General features: G+C 48.1%; 1 protein-coding gene across 1 annotated transcript in view; it reads left to right on the top strand.

The window, feature by feature from the left end:
* Positions 1–19,673, top strand: part of LOC149344020 (alkaline phosphatase, tissue-nonspecific isozyme-like) — a 42,548-nt gene that overhangs the window by 10,448 nt on the left and 12,427 nt on the right. Inside the window, exon 4 of the mRNA XM_089547127.1 lies at positions 1,350–1,545. Coding sequence (XP_089403253.1) covers positions 1,350–1,545 — 196 coding nt within the window. The remainder of the gene's footprint in view (positions 1–1,349; positions 1,546–19,673) is intronic.

The following is a 19,673-nucleotide window of genomic DNA, read 5'->3' as shown; positions in this document are numbered from 1 at the left end:
TACGGATATGGATCTCTATATTGACGCTGTATGACACAAGAAAAGGCTCTTTTGCTTCGGAAAATATGCGCACATACAGAACTATACTGTTACAAACGCATTTTTAAACGCAATTTTTTTCGTATAATGTAAGATTTAACTATAGCAATCAATATATCTGCAGAGCACCCGACGGCAGTCTTGTATCTTTTCTACAAGCGTTCTTGCTTTTGTCAATAGAGCTCCCAACTGGTTTTCTATGGCAGTGTTAACTGTTCGAAGAGATCGATGGAAACATCTTAAAAGAAAGATTTTGTACATATCGGAAGATTCGACCTTTATATTCTAAATTTCCAAAATAGTGTATCTGAATTTTTCAAATTTTCGTCCGAAAATGTTGGGCATGGATAAAACGATGTTCCTTGGGGCTTTTTTAGAAGAAAAAATTCTGCCTCTCCCGTAAACGAGAGTAGAGTAAGCATGAAATGTTTACGGGCCTAATGTCATCTCGGTGGACACCCGAACCGCACCGTACAGGAAGGGAGGAACGCCACCACCCGTTCAGCGCGATGCCTTGCCATTTGAACGCAAGGTTTTTTGAGGAAAGGAAATGGCGCAGTAATTCTCTGCCATCTCGGTGGACACCCGAACCGCACCGTAAAGGAAGGGATGAACGCCACCACCCGTTCGGCGCGATGCCTTGCCCTTTGAACGCAGCGCTTCTCCCCCGGGCCCCTGTGCGCCTTTGCTTCGATGCGCCAAGCCCCTAAGAGATCACGTATGACAACGAAGTGTAACGTGGCATTTATGTGCTTTTTGCACGCGTTATTAGAAATCGGAAATTATAATTCCGTGCGTTATCAAACCCACAGCTCCACTGATATCTTGATAAACATTGAGAAGGCACTGGCAGCAGTTATTTTTTGTCTCGTTTGGAGACCAACCGGCGCTTGCATGCCGGTCGCGTAGGAGGGCTTAGAGAGTCTCGTTAAATCTCGTTAAGTCTCGTACGGTGCCCGGATGTTCTCGTTTCAGAGCCCGGATGACTGGAATTCAGTGCCCGGATGAGTGGATTTCAGTGCCCGGATGACTGGAATTCAGTGCCCGGATGACTGGAATTCAGTGCCCGGATGAGTGGATTTCAGTGCCCGGATGACTGGAATTCAGTACCCGGATGAGTGGATTTCAGTGCCAGGATGACTGGAATTCAGTGCCCGGATGAGTGGATTTCAGTGCCCGGATGATGGCTCTCGGTCTCGGCGTGACGTCACCACACTGCCGACAACGGGAGCTAAAAGCATTTCATGCTTAATAATACTGTACAGACCAAAATTTGACATTTTAGAGATTAATTCTTGTTCTACCTGCAGGTGATTCTGGGAGGAGGACGAAAAGACTTCTTCAACAAAACTGAACTTGATGAAGAATGCCAAAGCGGTGAAAGAAGCGACGGCCAGAACTTAATCAACAAGTGGAAAGAACTGAAGAATGGATCCAATGCTCATTATGTTTGGAACAGATCTGAGCTTCTTGCTGTGAACACATCCTCCACAGAGTATTTACTAGGTAATCCTACGCTATTTTCCTAACAAATTCGTCCTTTATGTAATTGTGTGATTTGCCGGTAAACACAGCCGGCATTTCAGGAGACCATCCCAGAGTTGAGAAGGGTACAGTTGGTTGTTTGAATTGTTGACTATTTTTAAGGAACGGTGGAAAGTGGACAAGTAGTTAGGTGACTCGACAACACAAAATGAACAAAGGAGAGGGAAGCCTCAGGGTGCTAGTCATCCTTTCGACAAGAAGACTTGACTTGTCGTTCCCTGGCCAAATTGTTGACCATTGGCGCGATTTAAACAGAGCTTCGCTGCGACGAGCGAAACCCCGCTTAGAGGAAGGAGGGTTCGAAGTTTGAAGGGTGATGGTAAGGGGAGCGGGAACTTGTAGATATCTTGGCAACGAAGGATGGCTGCTAAAGTGAGTTAACTGCATGACCTGCAAAACTGCGATAGAGAAATGGCCAGCTCAACAGAAAGGGATCCCATGGGGGACTGCAGAAATGGCTAACGTGGGCTTCAAAGACTGAGTGTCCACGCAGGGCTAGCTGCGGTAGGTGGCATCGCGTGACTGGTTCGGCTGACTTGCAAAAACCCAGGAGACAGCAATTGAGAAGCACGGTAGAACGAAATACGGGAAACCAAAAAAAAACGAGAATAGGATTGCGACGGGGGGAGGGTCTGGATAAAGGGTAAAAGGAAGGTGAGGAAGCAGGGGGCAAGGAAGTGCGAAAGTCATGGGTTCCCAAGAGGCAGATGTATTCCTACAGAATTCCACTTGGTAGAATATTCCTAGCTAGGGTAAGTTCCGAAATATTCGAGTCCAAATTTTCAGCTCGATCAGCGTCATCGCGCAAGCAAGGCGGTGACAATCAGCGCGATGATCCTCGCGGCGTGACGAGGCGTTTCTTTCGCCAACGGCGTGGATCGACCGGTTGGCTGTTAACTGTTTCTCTCCTACTTTTATTCACATTAATTCAAATGCCCTAAATTTTTTCCGGGGAGGGTATTAGATATCTGGCCATCGAAATTGCAGAACGCCCGATGCAGCAGCTGCATGACACTAGGGAGGAGTTATGCGTCGGCAACGACGCGTAATTACACAAAATCGGTATAAACTATGAGGGGCGAATATTTCGATACATGCGTACTCTAGAAGAATTCTACCAAATGGAGCAGTCTAGAAATGCGACCATCTCTATATTTCCAAAAGAAACGTTCACGCTAGGCGCACCAGCTGAAGAATTCATTTTTATATTTTAGATAATTCGCTGCCTGGCGGTGGCAATTGCCATCTGATTTTGTATCCGCCTGGCCGCATACGTTATGCGCAGAGGTGGATTGCACGTGCAATGCAGCACTTGGGTGTTTCTTCACAAAGCGGTGGAGAACGACACACAAATAAGCGAATTCGTGATTTTCGAGAACTCGACTTCAGAAATGAGGCTCTAGGCACAAAACTGGGTAAGTTGGTGAAAGTTGAGCGTTTAGAGTAACATAAAAAAAGTAGGCTAAAACATAAAACAGCGCTGCATGCGTGTGTTTATTCGTTCCTCCTCGCCTTTCTGTCTGTTACAAATTCTTCAGAATCTATGATAAATCAGCCAACTTATGACTCGAAATGTGAATAGATAGAAGGGGCACGTATTATTGTTATTGTTTTTACTTAAATAGATCAGAAAACGATGAGTTTCAACAAGCCAAATGCTCGAAACTTTCGAGTAAAGCGCGCTAAATCTGCTTGCGCTAGCGTTTCAAATCGTGGCGGAATTGTTGACTAAAGCGACGTTACCTTTCAAGCTCCTCTGCGGCGCACAGCAACAGACAAAACGCCGCAAGGCTCAAGGATGACGTCACATACGGTGGCGCTAAGTTTCCAGCGAAGAAGCGGCTCTTTCAAGAGAGAAAACGAATGCCTTTAATAACGAGTTAGCATTAAGAAGGAAACTGGAGGAATTCAGGATTTTGCTGCTGAACAGATTTTCTGCTCGAATGTAAGATGACGACCGCAATGTTGAAACAATGAACGATCATCTCAAAGATATCATTACGAAGTGGGCCGCAGACGTAGGCGGTAGGATGGTTCGACAGGATACCGGTAGGATGGTTCGACAGGATACCGCGACACAGTCTTAGGACACTAAAGATCTGATTAAGAACCGCCAAAGCATGCAGACGTCTAACTCCATAGGCAGAGTAGAACTAGTAGAGCAGTCGAGGTTAATAAATAAGCGGAAGGTAACCGACATCAGGACGTTTAACATGGAGAAAATCGAGTATGCTCTTAAGAGCGGTGGTAGCCTAAAAGCAGTGAAGAGAAAAATAGGCATAGGTTCGAACCAGGTGTGTGCGATAAGAGACAAAGAGGTGAATGTCATTAATAGAGACCGGATTTTAGGCAAATGCCTATTTTTTTCAACGCTTCGTAGGCGCACCATTTTTACATATGAGCACGAATTAGGTGTTGACAATATGTTTAATACTCTTTTTATAGTGCCTATAAATGCTTATTTTGGGTGTCAGTGCCTACAAATGCCTATTTCCGACGTCAGTGCCTAAAAATGCTCAATTTTACAGAAAAGGGGCCTGAACTACGCTGCGGTTTTGCTTTCAGATTCTGTTTGCTTTCGAATCCATTTCGGTTTTGAGTAGAACACACACGTGGCAACATTAGATGACCTCGTCAGTTGGCTGTGGTGAACACTGCACCTACGCCGGCTGCATACACAATACCAGCCACGCCAGCAGAAAATATCGAAGCAACCTTTTTCCTATTTTCTGCCATTTTATCGTGGCAACTTGTTGATAACTTTGGCTGTTAAAGTGTTAGTTGACCAGATGGCCCCACATTTTGGAAAGTATACGAAGTTATAGGGTCTTCCAAATAATTCCCAGTTGGTTCCAATTGAAACCAACTGTAAAACGTTCCATAAACCTGCTGGAAACAGTTTAACTGATTACGCCTGGGTTTCTTCATACAGACCTCTGTATGAAGAAACCCTTGGAAAGATACGAGATGAGATCGGCGACTCCTGTATTTGGATCTCCGTAGATGAAACAACGGATGTGAAGGGACGGTTTATTGGTCACTTCTTAGCAGGAAAGCTTGAATCCGATGAGGTGACAAGGCCATTCCTTGTATGCTCTAAGCCTTTGGAAAGGACCAATGGGGAAACCATAGCTTATTTTGTTAACCAATCCTTAAAAGTGCTCCACCCAAATGATGTGGAAGACAGCAAGGTTTTGCTTATTTACCCGGATGCAGCAATCTATATGCACAAGGCCGCATTTCTGCTGAAGCCGTTCTACCCGCACATGGTCCATGTCACCTGTCTAGCGCATGGGCAGCACCGTATTTGTGAAGAACTCAGAAAGCACTCCAAGGACGTTAATGAACTTATTGCTTCAGTCAAGGGTGTGTTTTTGAAAGCGCTTCTCGTGTGTGCTCGTTTAAAGAGAAGTGGCCGGAAGTGCCTCTCCCGCCGGAGCCTATCGTCACACGTTGGGAAGCGTGGCTGGAAGCCGTTGAACACTGCAACAACCACCTTTCTGACCTGAAGACCGTCTTAAACCGTTTCTCAGGTGATGTGACTGCTCTAGTCAGGAGGGCTCAAGCTACCCTCTCTCAGGAGAACCTCCAAGGAGACCTCGCGTACTTGTGCGCTAACTTCTCTTTTCTTGCGAGCACTATCAAAAAATACGTAATGTGAGGTGTAATGCTCACTACCAACATTGGACTAATTGAGAATGTGCAGCAACGAATCGCTGCTCTTCCTTACGGAGGAGTTGCTGAGAAAATCCGCGCAAAGTTACAGTCCGTCCTGCACAAAAACGAGGGGTTCTCAGTCTTCAAGCAAATTTTAGGAGTACTTACCGGTGAACACTCTGATACCGAACAGTGTAAAGCCATCAAATGTTCCTAAGTACAAGCACGCTCCTGTAACATCCGTTGATGTTTAGCGTTCCTTTTCAGCATAGAAGCTTGTTCTTGCTGATAACAGGCATAAATTTGAGTCCATCAATCTGGAGATGGTGCTTGTCTGCTACTGCTTCCATAGCTTTAACAGAGATTTCTACATGGATGATGTTTATTTTACCATGCATCCTCGTGGATGTACGTACGTAGGCCCGTGCAGAACTATGATTCTTTTCGGCATATTCCGCATTAAGCAGCACTGTAACATTTTCTAGCATCTCGTATCTATGGTTTCCAGACCCTCCTAATGGCAAGTACCATTTGATAGCCGCGTAGCTCCAGACACGTGAAGCCCCAAACGATAAAACACTGTTTACACAAATGACAACATATTTATTGAAGTTGAAGCATCGTATATGCCTGCAATAAATAAGTTGAATTCCTGTGTGAGCGAAGGCTGAACTCATTTGTCAAATGCTTTGAATTGACAATGTTTCTATCAATTTCTAAATACATGGCCTCCTGTTAAGGTGTTCATTGTTTCTACTTTTGTACACAAATGAATTGCTTGTTTCGAGGTATACCAAAGTGTATTGAAAGGGTTGGTTACCGTCCCTTTTACTCTGCTGAAGCATGTGTATTGTACGAAAAGTTGCGCGACAGCCTTAAAAAAACGGCTTCTAATGTTCGCACCTTGCTTAAGGTCCCAAATCATTCCTGCTGTGTTTTCGTTTTATTTTACAGCAGATATTGCGCGCTGAAGTTCGGAACTGTGAGCACTTTTGATAAAGTTTATAGCGCCTATTTTTCTCCGTTAGGTGCCTACAATGCAATTTTAGCCGCCTGTTTATGGCGCCTAAAACGTGCTTTTTATTGCCTAAAAATCCGGCCTCTAGTCATTAACAATGTGGATAAGATAGTTAAAGTAGCCGAAGAGGTTTACAGAAATTTATACAGTAGCGATTGCAATCAGAGTAATGAAGGAGGAATGCCAGTAACGAATGAGGAAGTAAAAAAATCCATAGGAGCAATGCAAAGGCAGAAAGCAGCTCGTGAGGATCAGATAACAGCAGATTTGGCGAAGAACGCAGGAGAGACTGTACTCGAAAATCTAGCCACCCTGTATACGCAATGCCTTTTCACTTCGAGCGTGCCTAGAGCTTGGAAAAACGCTAACATTATCTTACTTCATAAGAAAGGAGGCGTCAAGGACATGAAGAATTACAGATGACCAGCTTATTGTCTGTTGCCTACAAGGAATTTACTATGGTATTCGGTAATAGGGTCAGGAAAACCTTAGACTTCAATCAACCAGATGATCGGGCAGGCTTTCGTAAAGGATTCTAGGCAATAGGCAATATTCACGCAATCAGTCAGGTGATAGAGAAATGCGCAGACTATAACCAGCCTCTTTATAAAGCGTTCATTAATTACGAGAAAGCATTCGACTCTGTAAAACATCAGCAGTCATACAGGCATTGCGGAGAGTCAGTGTGTAGAAGAGTGTTATGTGAAAATATTGGAAGCTATTTATAACTATTGCACAGCTACCAAGTTCTGCATAAAGTCAGCAATAAAATTACGATAAGGAAAGGTGTCCGGCAGGGAGACACGATCTCGCCTATGCTATTCACGGCCTGTTTACAGGAGGTATTTCAGGCCCTGAAATGGGAACATTTCGGTATAACAGTTCATGGAGAATACCTAAGTAATCTGCGATTCGCTGATGACATTGCCTTGCTAAGTCACTCAGGACGTGAACTGCAAAGCTTGATTAATGAGTTAGGCAGGCAGAGCAAAAATTGGGGGTTTTAGTGGGGCGAAAAATTAACATGCAGAAAACAAAAGTAATATTCAGCATACTACCCACGGAACAGCAGTTCGCATTTGGTGGCGAGGTGCTTGAAGGAGTAAGAGGATATGTCTGTTTAGGGCAGGTAGTGACAGCTGATCCAGATCAAGAGATGGAAATAACTAGAAGAATAAGAATGGAGTAAAGCGCATATGGCAGGTTCTCTCAGATCATGGATGGCAGTTTATCAATATCCCGCAAGAGAAAAGTGCCAAGAACTGTATCTTACCGGTACTCACCTATGGGACGGAAACGTGGAGGCTAACAAAGAGTGCTGAACATAAGTTAAGGTCAACGCAGCGAGCTATGGAAAGAAAAATGATAGGTATAGCGTTATAAATAGGAAGCAGGTGGAGTTGGTGAGAGAACAGACGCGGGTCAATGACATCCTAGTCGAAATCAAGAGGAAGATGTGGTCTTGTACAGAGCATGTAATGCGATGGCAAGATATCCGCTGACACTTAAGGGTAGCGGAGTGGATTCCAAAAGAAGGCAAGCGTAGCAGGGGGTGGCAGAAAGTTGGGTGGTCGGATGAAATTAAGAAATTTGCGTGAATACAGTGGCCGCCACTGGCGAAGGACACAATTGGAGTTACTTGGGAGAGGCCTTTGCCCTGCACTGGGCGTAGTCAGGCTGATGAAGATGATGATGGTGCATTCGATAAAGCAATCTTCCCGTCTTTTATCTCCCAGTTAACAGGTACCCTGTCGCTGTGTCGTCCAATCTGTCAGCATATACACTATTGCTACTCTTTTTCTTCCTCTATAAAGGCTCCTCTTTCCAGCAGGTCATCGCCTGTGTCTTGGCCTCTCCCCCATGGTGTGTACGTGCCGTTTTCTGTGAGGCCGTCCAACTAACCATGGTTTGGAGGTATCGGAAGCGCATGGCTGCATTTAGACGAAGGATGTGGACATCTGAAATTTCAGCAAGAATGTCGTCACCACGTGTTTCCCGCCCTCTTCCAGCGCAGTAAGGAGAAGCCTAACATCGTCATGATTTTAATTGGTGATTACAGGACCATTTGAAATGCTAGCGCAAAACCACTTTTCTTCCTTTACCTAGAATCTCCATAAATTAGAATTGGTGAATAACCTCAAATTCTCAAAAAGCCATTTCACCTTCCCATTAAGAAGCATGACGGCGCTGTATTCCGAACGCTTCGCCAGATACATCATCATCATCATCATCAGCCTGACTACGCCCAGTGTAGGGCAAAGGCCTCTCCCATGTCAGTTCAATTAACCCTGTCTTCGGAAGGTTGCGCCCACCGTATTCCCGCAAATTTCTTAATCTCACCCGCCCACCTAACGTTCTGCCCCTCTCTGCTACGCTTGCATTCTCTTGGAATCCACTCCGTTACCCTAGAGGACCAGCGGTTATCTTGCCTTCCCATTACATGCCCTGCCCAAGCCCACTTCTTCGTCTTGATTTCGACTAGGGTGTCATTAACCCGCATATGTTCTCACCCAAACCGCCCGCTTCCGATCTCTTAACATTACACCCATAATTTTTTTCCATAGCTCTCTGCATTTTTTTTTAAAGTTAAGCTGAGTCCTCTTTCTTAGCCTCCACGTTTCTGCCCCATAGGTGAGCACCGGTATGATACAGCTGTTGTATACATTTCTGTTGAGGGAGATTGGTAAACTGCCATTCATGGTCTGAGAGAACCTGCCATATGCGCTCCATCCCATTCTTATTCTTCTAGTTATTTCCCTCTCATGATTCGGATCAGCGGTCACTACCTGCCCTAAACAGACATTGTTTTACTACTTCCAGCCCCTCGCTGTTCTCTTGCTAGACTGTTGAATATTACTTTGGCTTTCTGTATGTTAATTTTGAGCCCCACCGTTCTGCTCTGCCTGTCTCTTAGATCATGCTTTGCAGTTCATGTGCTGAGTGACTTAGCAAGGCAATGTCATCAGCGAATCGCAGATTAATTAGGTATTCCCCATTAACTGCTATCCCCAACTGTTCCGATTTCAGGTCCCAGAATACCTCCTGTAGCATAGGCGAGATCGTGCCTCCCTGCCTGGCACCTTTCCTTATTAGAATTTTATTGCTGACTTCATGCAGAACTGTGGTAGCTGTGTAATAGTTATAAATATCATCCAATATTTTCACATAACACTCTTCTAAACCCTGATTCCGCAATACCCGCATGACCGCTGAGGTTTCTACAGAGTCGAATGCGTTCTCGTAATTAATGAACGCTATATAGAGGGGCTGGTTATAGTCTGCGTATTTCTCTATCACCTGACTGATTGCGTGCATAGGGTCTATTGTCTAGTATCCTTTACAAAAGCCTGCCCGGTCATTTGGTTGATTGAAGACTAAGGTTTTGCTGACCCTATTACCGACTATCATTGTAAATGTCTTGTAGGCAACAGACAATAAGCTGATCAGTCTGTAATTCTTCAAGTCATTAAGTCTCCTTTCTTATGAAGTAAGAGAATATTAGCGTTTTTACAAGCTCTAGGTAAGCTCGAGGTCACAAGGCATTGCATATAGAGGCTGGTTAGTTTTTCCAGCACAATCTTTCCTGCGCCCTTCGACGAATCTGCTGTTATCTGATCCTCACCAGCTGCTTTCTGACTTTGCATTGCTCCTAAGGCTTTTTATGCTTCCCACTTCGTTACTGGCGGGATGTCCCACTGCTGTGCTGCAGTGTCACTCTCAGTAACGTTCTGATTACAATCGCTACTGTATATACATGGTCTGTTCTGAAAGTAGTAGGACTCATTTTTTAAAACACAATTTATTGAAGAGAATAGTACATACGATTACAATTTTTCAAGGTAGCACCCTTCCGCACCTACTCACTGCTGCTAATGAGTTTTACAATTTTCGTACGCCTCCAGGAACGCCTGGACCGGAATGCTGTTTAGCTCCCTCGTCACGGCCTGTTGAACCACCTCTACCGATCCGTGATGTTTCCCCTCGAACGTCGATTTTATTCTCGGGAATAGAAAAAAGTCTGGCAGGGCCAAGTCGAGGCTGTAGGGGTCTGAGACAGCGTTGCGCGCCTTCTGCGGGACAAAAAAACGGGGTCCTCATTCAGATGACGAAGAAGATCCTACCGGTTAGCCTTTTCCTCCTCTGACAACACTCCCGGCACCAACTTTGAGCACGCTTTCCTCATGGGTAAGTTTTCTGTCACGATCCCAAAAACTTGGGTTTGAGGAATGCTCAAGTCATCAGCAATCATTCTGATAGATCACTGTTAAGTAAATGTTTTCCTCGCTACACATTTTCGTTGGTCTTGCTGGTCGAAGGGCGTCTGAAGCGGTCGTCTTCCTCCACTCTTTCTTTACCTTCTCGGAAAAGCTTGTGCCTATCAAAAACACCTGATCTACCCATGGAAGCGTCACCGTAGGCGTCCTTAATCTTGTTGTAAGTCTCTTTGCCCGTTTTACCAAGATTTACTCAAAATTTGATCGCGTATCGCTGATCCAGTAAATGCTCGACGATTCTGCGTGACGAGACGTTTCGACAGGGGTTCACAGTACAAGCGACCTCCTCTTTTTAACGGCCGAGAGCCGACTGCCGATTTTCCACAGCATTTCCAATATCCCCCTTCAACGATCCTGCACGCGCAGACCACCTCTCGTCCGCCCGTTCGCCCAGGAAAAAACCAGTCCTACTACTTTCAGAACAGACCATGTATTTGTGAAAAACTCTTCGGCTACTTTAACAGTCTTATCCATATTGTTACTGACATTGACCTCTTAGTCTCTTATCGCACACATATCGTTTCTACCTATGCGTAGTTTTCTCTTCCCTGCTTTTCGGCTACCTCCGGTCTTCAGAGCATGCTCGATTTTCTCCATGTTAAACTTCCTGCTGTCGGCTACCTTGCGCTTCTTTCTTAACTTCGACAGCTATACTAGCGAGTATGTTTTTGCAGGCTAGTTGGTGCCTAAGCATTGTGGGTTTTTTGCGCAAAAGACACGACACAAAGAAACGAGGTAGACAGGACAAGCGCTTTCCTGTCTACCTCGTTTCCTTGTGCCGTGTCTTTTGCGCAAAAAACCCACAAAGCTCTACTAGTTCTGTTCTGTCTGTGGAGTTAGACGTCCTCATGCGTTGGCGTTTCTTAATTAGATCCTTAGTCTCCTGAGATAGCTTCCCGGCATCCTGTCGAACCATCCTACCGCCTACTTCTACGGCGCACTCCATAATGATATCTGTGAGACGATCATTCATTGTTTGAACATTACGGCCGTCATCTTCATTTAAAGGGAAAAATCATTTCTGCAGCAAAATCCTGAATTCTTCGACTTTTCCCGTCAATGCTAATTTGTTAATAGACTTCCGCTTCACTAATTTCCTCCGCGTCCTTTGCAAAGCTAAGCTAATAAGAAACCTTACCATTCTGTGGTCGCTACAACGGACCTTGCCGAGGACCTGCCCATCATCTACGGTGCCAGGGTGACCGTACAGTATGAAGTCTGCTTCTTTTTTAGTCTCACTATTGGGGCTCTTCCACGTCCACTTCCTGTTAGCTCGTTTGCGGAAGAAGATATTCATGATCCGTAAATTATTCCTCTCCGCGAACATTACTAATAGCTCTCGTCTGCTATTCCTAGAACGTATGCCATAGTCACCTACCGCCTGGTAGACAGTTTGCTTCTTGCCTATCTTCGCATTGAAGTCGCCCATCAGTACAGTGTACTGTTATTTTACTTTGGTCATCGCAGATTCCACGTCTTCATAGAAGGTTTCTACGACCTGGTCATCATGACTAGATGTAGACGCTTAGGCGTGTACCACCTTCAGCAAGGCGGAAATTTGGGTGAGTTGGTAAGTATTCATGATTTTGTTCGCAGCGCAACAAGAACGGGAAAGACGACAGAGTGACACAAACAAGCGCTTGTTTGTGTCACTCTTTCGTCTTTCCCGTTCTTGTTGCGCTGTGAACAAAATCATGAACACCACCTTCAGCTTGTACCTCAAATTAAGCCTAACTACGATAGCTGCCACCTTCTCGTTAATACTGTAAAACTCCTCTATGTTGCCAGTTATATTCTGACTGATGAGAAATCCCACGCCTAGTTCTCGTCTGTCTGCTAATCCATGATGATAGCACAGTACGTGCCCGCCCTTTAGTACTGTATACGCCTCATCTGTCCTTCTAGCCTCACTAAGCGCGATGACATCCCATTTAATACCCGCTAGTTCCTCCAACAGCACTGCTAAACTAGCCTCACTCGATAAGGTTCTTGCGTAAAACGTTGCTAGCTTCAGTTTCCAATGGCGGCCTGTCCGGAGTCAATGATTCTTAGCACTCTTCGATGCGTTGGAAGTCTGACCGCCGCCTTGTTAGTAGCTCCGCAGCCAGTGGGGACTAAGGGCCGAGGGTTAATTGGGTTGTTCATAGAAGGTTGTGGCCAAGTACAGAGGGCAAAACACGTGTCTAGAACGGCCGAACATTGTGTTGTGCAGCTCCTAAAGCCGCTGAAATGGGGAAGGCAAAATATTGTCACGTTGGTAATCAGCGGCTGAGGGTCAATAGCGGGTCAACAGACGTGCGCTTCCAGATCACTTTCACTTTCACACACACATTTCCTCTTCTTCTTGAGAGGCGCTTCCGTCTGCACGAGCGCTGGCGTCATTAGCCCCCCTCCTCCGAAGGCATCGAGCCGATGCCGCCACGAACGCAGGAGTGGTCTCGAGAAGAGTTAGTGCGCCCTTTCGTAGTAGGGCTTCAGGCGAACGACGTGGACCACCTCGGGGCGGGGGTGGCGGCGAGATTGTTGAGGCTCGTGAGGGACGACTTCATAATTCAGGGCTCCAAGGCGTCGCACAATTCGGTAAGGACGGAAATAGCGGCGCAAGAGCTTTTCACTTAGGCCGCGTCGTCGGATTGGGGACCAAACCCAGACAAGATCACCCGGGAGGTATTCAACAAGCCGCCTCCGTAGGTTGTAGCGTTGCGCGTCCTGGCCCTGTTGGTCTTGAATGCGAAGCCGTGCGAGTTGGCGGGCAGCTTCGGCGCGTTGTAAGAAGGATGCAACGTCGTCATTGGGTGGTCGTCGTCATGGGGCAGCATGGCATCGAGTGTTGTCGTCACCTGACGGCCATAAACGAGGCTAAAGGGCGTCATGCTGGTGGTTTCTTGTACGGCTGTATTATACGCGAACGTGACATAGGGCAGGACGCCGTCCCAGGTTTTATGTTCCACGTCCACGTACATGGAAAGCATGTCTCTAAGCGTTTTGTTTAGACGTTCCGTCAGTCCGTTAGTTTGAGGATGATATGAAGTCGCCCTACGGTGACTGGTGTGACTAAAAACTAGAATATGGTGCAAGAGCTCAGAGGAGAAGGCAGCCCCTCTGTCCGTAATCAAAACTTGTGGAGCTCCGTGACGTAAGACGATTTGATGCACAAAGAACTGGGCTACGTCGAGGGCGGTGCTACTCGGAAGGGATGCTGTCGCTGCATAACGCGTGATATAATAAGTGGCTACGATTATCCACCTTTTCCCGGAGCCTGATGTAGGGAAAGGTCCCAGCAAGTCCATGCCGACTTGTTGAAATGCTTGCGAAGGCGGCTCAATGGGCTTGAGGAATCCGGCTGGCTTCACGGGCGGGACCTTACGGCGCTGGCAATCCCGGCAAGTGCGGACGTAGTGTGCAACGTCATGACCCAGGCGCGGCCAGTAGTACTTCTCTTGAATTCTGGCTTGTGTTCTAGTAATTCCAAGGTGGCCGGAAGCTGGTTCGCCATGGCAGGTGTGAAGAATTGCATTGTGTAGGGACACGGGGACGACCAGCAAGTACGGCCTAGTGTTTGCAGCGAAGTTCTTCTTAAAGAGAACACCGTTACGTATGCAGAGAGACGACAAAGCGCGCCTGAAGGCTTTAGGAACTGTGCTGCTGGCTCCTTCAAGATAACGAATGACGTCGCGAAGATGGGGGTCGGCGCGTTGATGCTCGGCGAAATCGTTGGTATGGACGGCACTCAGGAATATTTCTTCGTCGTCAGCAGCGTCACCCGGAGTTGGTTGCACTGGAGCACGAGATAAACAGTCGGCGTCTGCATGTGCGTGACCGGATTTGTAAATGACGGTGATATCGAACTCTTGAAGTCGAAGGCCCCATCTAGCTAGGCGGCCGGAAGGATCCTTGAGATTGGTCAGCCAGCATAGGGCGTGATGATCGGTCACTACTTTGAAGGATCGGCCATAAAGGTATGGTCTGAACTTGGAAACTGCCCACACGATGGCGAGGCACTCTCTTTCAGAGGCAGAGTAGTTGGCCTCTGTCTTGGAGAGTGCGCGGCTGGCATAGGCGATGACACGTTCTTGGTCCCGCTGAACTTTAAGAAGGACAGCACCCAAACCAACGTTGCTCGCATCGGTGTGGACCCGTGTGTCAGCAAGCTCATCAAAGTGCGCCAGCACGGGGGGTGACTGCAGGCGGCGTTGAAGCTCTTGAAACGCCTTCTGCTGCGGAGGTTCCCACTTGAACGGTACATGCGCGTCAGATCAGTAAGGGGTGAAGCAAGTTTAGAGAAATTCTCCACGAAGCGACGGTAATACGCGCATAGCCCGAGGAAGCGACGAACTTCCCTTTGGTCACGCGGCGGTGGAAAATTGGCAATGGCGGATGTTTTTTCAGGATCCGGAAGAACCCCTTCTTGGTTGACGACATGGCCTAAAAACTTGAGCTCTTCATATGCAAAATAACATTTTCGGCTTTGAGAGTAAGGCCTGATGACGTTATGGCCTGCAAGACCTCGTCGAGGCGACGAAGGTGCTCCTCGAAAGACGGGGCAAAAACGATGACGTCGTCCAGGTAGACCAGACAAGTTTGCCACTTCAAATCCGCAAGGACGGTGTCCATGAGCCTTTGGAAAGTTGCTGGTGCCGAGCAAAGGCCAAATGGCATCACCTGAAACTCGTACAACCCGTCTGGAGTGATGAATGCCGTCTTTTCGCGGTCTCTTTCGTCTACCTCAATTTGCCAATATCCAGACTTCAAATCCATGGAAGAAAAATATCTGGTGTTGCATAAGCGATCCAAGGCGTCGTCAATTCTGGGCAGCGGATACACATCCTTTTTAGTGATGTTGTTTAACCGACGGTAGTCAACGCAGAATCGTAAGGTGGCGTCCTTCTTCTTCACAAGCACTGCAGGTGCCACCCACGGGCTCCTAGAAGGGCGAATAACGTCGTTCGCGAGCGTTTCTTTCACCTCTGTGCTAATAGCCTCACGTTCTTTGCTAGACACTCGATAAGGTGACTGTCGGAGTGGCGGAACATTTTCATGACGCCAGCGCTCGTGCAGACGGAAGCGCCTCTCAAGAAGAAGAGGAAATGTGTGTTTGAAAGTATAAAGAGGTGAAGAAGAAGAAGTGAAAGTGATCTGGAAGCGCACGGTCACGTGTTCGTCCAGAATGTGCAGCGCCGCTGGGAGAACATTATTCACGGATATGGCCTTCTCGGTCGAGAACTTGACGGACTGCGATTGCAGGTCAATAACTGCACCGTTTTCGGTCAGAAAGTCCATACCGAGTATGACGTCCCGGGAGCACTCGGATAACACTACGAACGTTGCCAAGAATGTTTGGCCTTGCACGGTTACCCTCGACGTGCACGTTCCCGTAGGTGTAATTAAATGTCCCCCTGCAGTATGCATCTGTGGGCCATCCCAAGCGGTTGTGACCTTTTTTTAGTGCCGCAGCGAATTGTCCACTAAGTACTGAATAATCGGCACCAGTATCCACCAGCGCGGTTACATCGGCGCCGTCAACCGAAATCTCCAAGTTGGCAGTTGATGGTGTTTTACTTTGGGGATATCGAGGCATTCGATCTCGGCTGCGGTGCGTCGAAGGAGTTCGGCATCGAGGAAAGGCGTCGTGGCCTTGGAGGGGTGCGTCAGGACATCGGCTAGTTTTGAGGTACGTGGGCTCAAGAATCGTCGGCACGGCTACGGAATTCGCCTTTGGTTGAGAACTGTCTTGTGGCGATTGAGGATCTTGTATACTTTGTAGTTGAGCAGCCGCACCTCCAGAGGCTGCTGCATCTAGTTTTCCCTACGGGGACTCTGAGACTGACCTCGTCCTGGGGAACTGTAGCGACGCGGTGATGGAGATCGAGAGAAACGGCGCTGTACGGAGTCCGCTTGCGAGATGTAGTCCGCGATCTCCTGCGGTCGTTCTCCATACATCGGACGATGGCAACCGACGGGCAATCCTCGAAGGCCCATCTCCTTGTACGGGCAGCGTCGATAAACATGTCCAGCCTCACCGCAATGGTAGCACAGCGGCTGATTGTCTGGCGCTCTCCGGACATCCGTTCTGCGGCGTCCTAGCCGCTGTGGAGAATTCGGCTGGGCAGGTGGAGTTCGTGTAGCGGCGAAGGCAGGTGTGTAGTAACGTCGGTTCGGCTGGGATAGAATAAAACGGCGTGTGACGGCGGCGTAGCTGAGATTCGGGGGCTGAGGCTGCACAGGGCCGGGAACAGGTAGTGCTGTACAAGTACCTAGCGCTTGCTGCACCTCCTCACGGACAACGTCAGCAAGTGTGTTAGGGTGAGGTTTTTCCTTGTCCGGAAAGAGCTTCGCCAGTTCCTCCCTCACGATACATCGAATCATCTCACGTAAGGAGTCTGGCGAATTCACCGTGGCGCCCTCCACAGTGGCCGTGAGCATCGACGCTGTTGTACGGTCGTACTGCCGGGCCCTCATGTCCAAAGACATTTCGATGGTGCTCACTTCCTTTACGAAGTCCGCTACAGTGACTGGAGGACTTCGAACCAGGCCCGCGAACAGCTGCTCCTTGACACCTTTCATAAGGAAGCTCACCTTCCTCTCCTCCGACATGTTTGGGTCAGCACGCCGGAACAGCCTCTTCATTTCCTCAACATACACCGTCACACTCTCGCTGGGGAGTTGATGTCTGGATTTTAAAAGCAGGTCGGCCTTCTCCCTGCGCAGCGTGCTGTACTTGAAGGTTTGCAGGAACTCTGTTTTGAACGTATCCCACGTTCCCAGGCCAGATTCATTGTTCAGAAATCAGGTCCTCGCGTAGACTTCAAGGGCGAAATAAACATGCCGCATCTTGCAGTCAGCGCCACAACCATTGTAGATGGCCACCCGGTCATACTGATCCAGCCAGTCTTCGTCGTCCTCGTGTGGTTGACCGTGGAAATGGGGTGGCTCTCGCTGGTGGTGGCGCAGGAGCGGCGACACTCTAGCTGCAGGATTCATTGTTGTAGCACCTGCCCTCCGTGAACAATGGGAAACAGGGAGCAGTCCAAATTCGGGAGGTAAGCCCTGTAATCGGCGACTGCCCTGGTGGACTGGCGTGTCGACCTTCAGTATTTGCACGGGGCTTGAATTGCGGCTTGAAAAGGGCGTACGGTGTTTTAACGACCTACCCAGCACCTCCACCAGATGTCACGTTGGTAATCAGCGGCTGAGGGTCAATAGCGGGTCAACAGACGTACGCTTCCAGATCACTTTCACTTTCACACACACATTTCCTCTTCTTCTTTAGAGGCGCTTCCGTCTGCACGAGCGCTGCCGTCAATATCACGATGAAATTCTGTGAGCTTAACTGCACAGGCCTACATACAGACAATTTTTAACCCAATGTTATCGCTAGATATCACGTGTTCAGCCTGAAACACGCCCAGAACGTGTTCTAGGCAAGCGTATTGCCCTCCGTACTACACCAGGGTGGCCAAATCCTGCTCTGGTGAGAATGTGCGTTGTCGTTTCTAGTGACCGATATCAGGCCCCACCCCAGGCCTGGTTGTACAGGTCCATCGACACACGGAGTGTCGTCCCCTTTCTAAAAAAACCCGCTGGAAAATTCGAACACCGGAGGCCAAGGACGGAGGGGGGGGGGGGGGGGGGTGCGGCCCTACGTCTTGCTACGGCTACGACACAGCCCAAACTCGAGAGACACAGCGTCGTGAAAAACGCGGCCAAAAAAGGCCATCGCCCCGGAAAAGGGAGCCGGTGAGGACCGCGACCACGCGCGGGAGGGCGATGAAACGGCCCACCAGAGTCTCCCAGCGCCGCACGCCGGAAAAACCGAGTATTTTCCCGGTGACGGCAGGCGCCGTGGCCAACCACAGAAGGGCAATGGGTGGGCAATACCAAGCTGAAGAAACGGCCGAAAAACTGCCGACCTGCCGCAGGAACCGGCAGCGGTGGCAGCAGGAACAACCGGGACCGCCGGCCGCAGCTGATAATGACGCCGCAGAGATCCTCGAGGCCGCAGGGCAGGTGTTGTTCTTGTTGTTGCCTTGGTGGCATGGCACACACCCAAGACGGAATATTGGCCAGGGTTCTGTGAGGAGAGCCCGAAGAAGGTAAATTGGTGCCAAGCTAATGGATTGACTTTGGTTGTCAAGCAAATGATTTAACTTTGGGTAAGCATTCCGAGGAATTCAGGCAGGCAGAGAAAACTTCCTGTTCACTTCTGTTGTTGTTGTTAGCAGAAATTCATGACGTGCTTAGCGATGAAATGAAAGTACCGGGCATGATCACAGAGCGTCTGGAGAGCAATGAACTAATGCTTCTGATCTATAAAATAGCAGTTTCTTTCTACTTTGTGTGCGGACGGTACCCTTCACAGTATCGTATACAGCATTGCAAAAATGCCTCCAGAAGCTGCTTGCATGAATTTAAGTGAGCGTGAATTTGAACACAGTTTGAGTTCTCATTCTGCAATACTGGACAGCGCTAGCTTCCGAGCACTCGTACTCGTCAGGGCAGCCGATCAACGGCTCCCTTTGTGCAGAACGGTCATTCAGTAGCAACTAAAATGCCATGTAGAAAGCTCCCTGTGGTAGAGTACTTTCAGCGCCTTTCAAATCGCAGCCGCCGCGCGGGCTCACAGTAGTTATGGCACTCGGCTGCTGACCCGAAAATGCGAGTTCGACGCCGGCCGCGGCGGGGCAGTTCCGATGGAGTCGAAAATTCTAGAGGCCCGTGTACTGTTCGATGTGAACGCTCGATAAAGAACCCCAGGTGAACGAAATTTTCAGCGCCCTTCACTACGGCGTCTGTTATAGCCTGAGTCGCTTTGGGACGTTAATCCCCCATAAAGAATCAAAATATCATACCATCCCAATTGCAGTGTAAAACAGAGGTGGTATAGTTGCATCTCCTAACAAACGCGGCCGTCTTTGGCACATTGAGAACGAAGATCACACCTAAAAAGCTATTCTCCTAGGAGCATGCGATAAAAAATGTAAATCGTCGTAAAAGCGGTGTGCCCCATATCCGTTTCACTTGTGTGGTTTGCATCTGGGCAAATCAGCAGATGTTTGCTTGAAGCAGCTGAAAGCGCCTCTCAAACAAAAAGAAAAAGGTTCCATTGAGTGTCCTTATTCTTTTAAAGCCAAGCACGATAA

This window comes from Amblyomma mixtum, chromosome 5 (assembly GCF_055824585.1).
Source record: "Amblyomma mixtum isolate Tamu chromosome 5, ASM5582458v1, whole genome shotgun sequence".
NCBI classification, from domain to species: Eukaryota; Metazoa; Arthropoda; class Arachnida; order Ixodida; family Ixodidae; genus Amblyomma; species Amblyomma mixtum.
The sequence above is the reverse complement of the archived record's forward strand: the minus strand, read 5'-3'. Positions and strand labels throughout refer to the sequence as shown.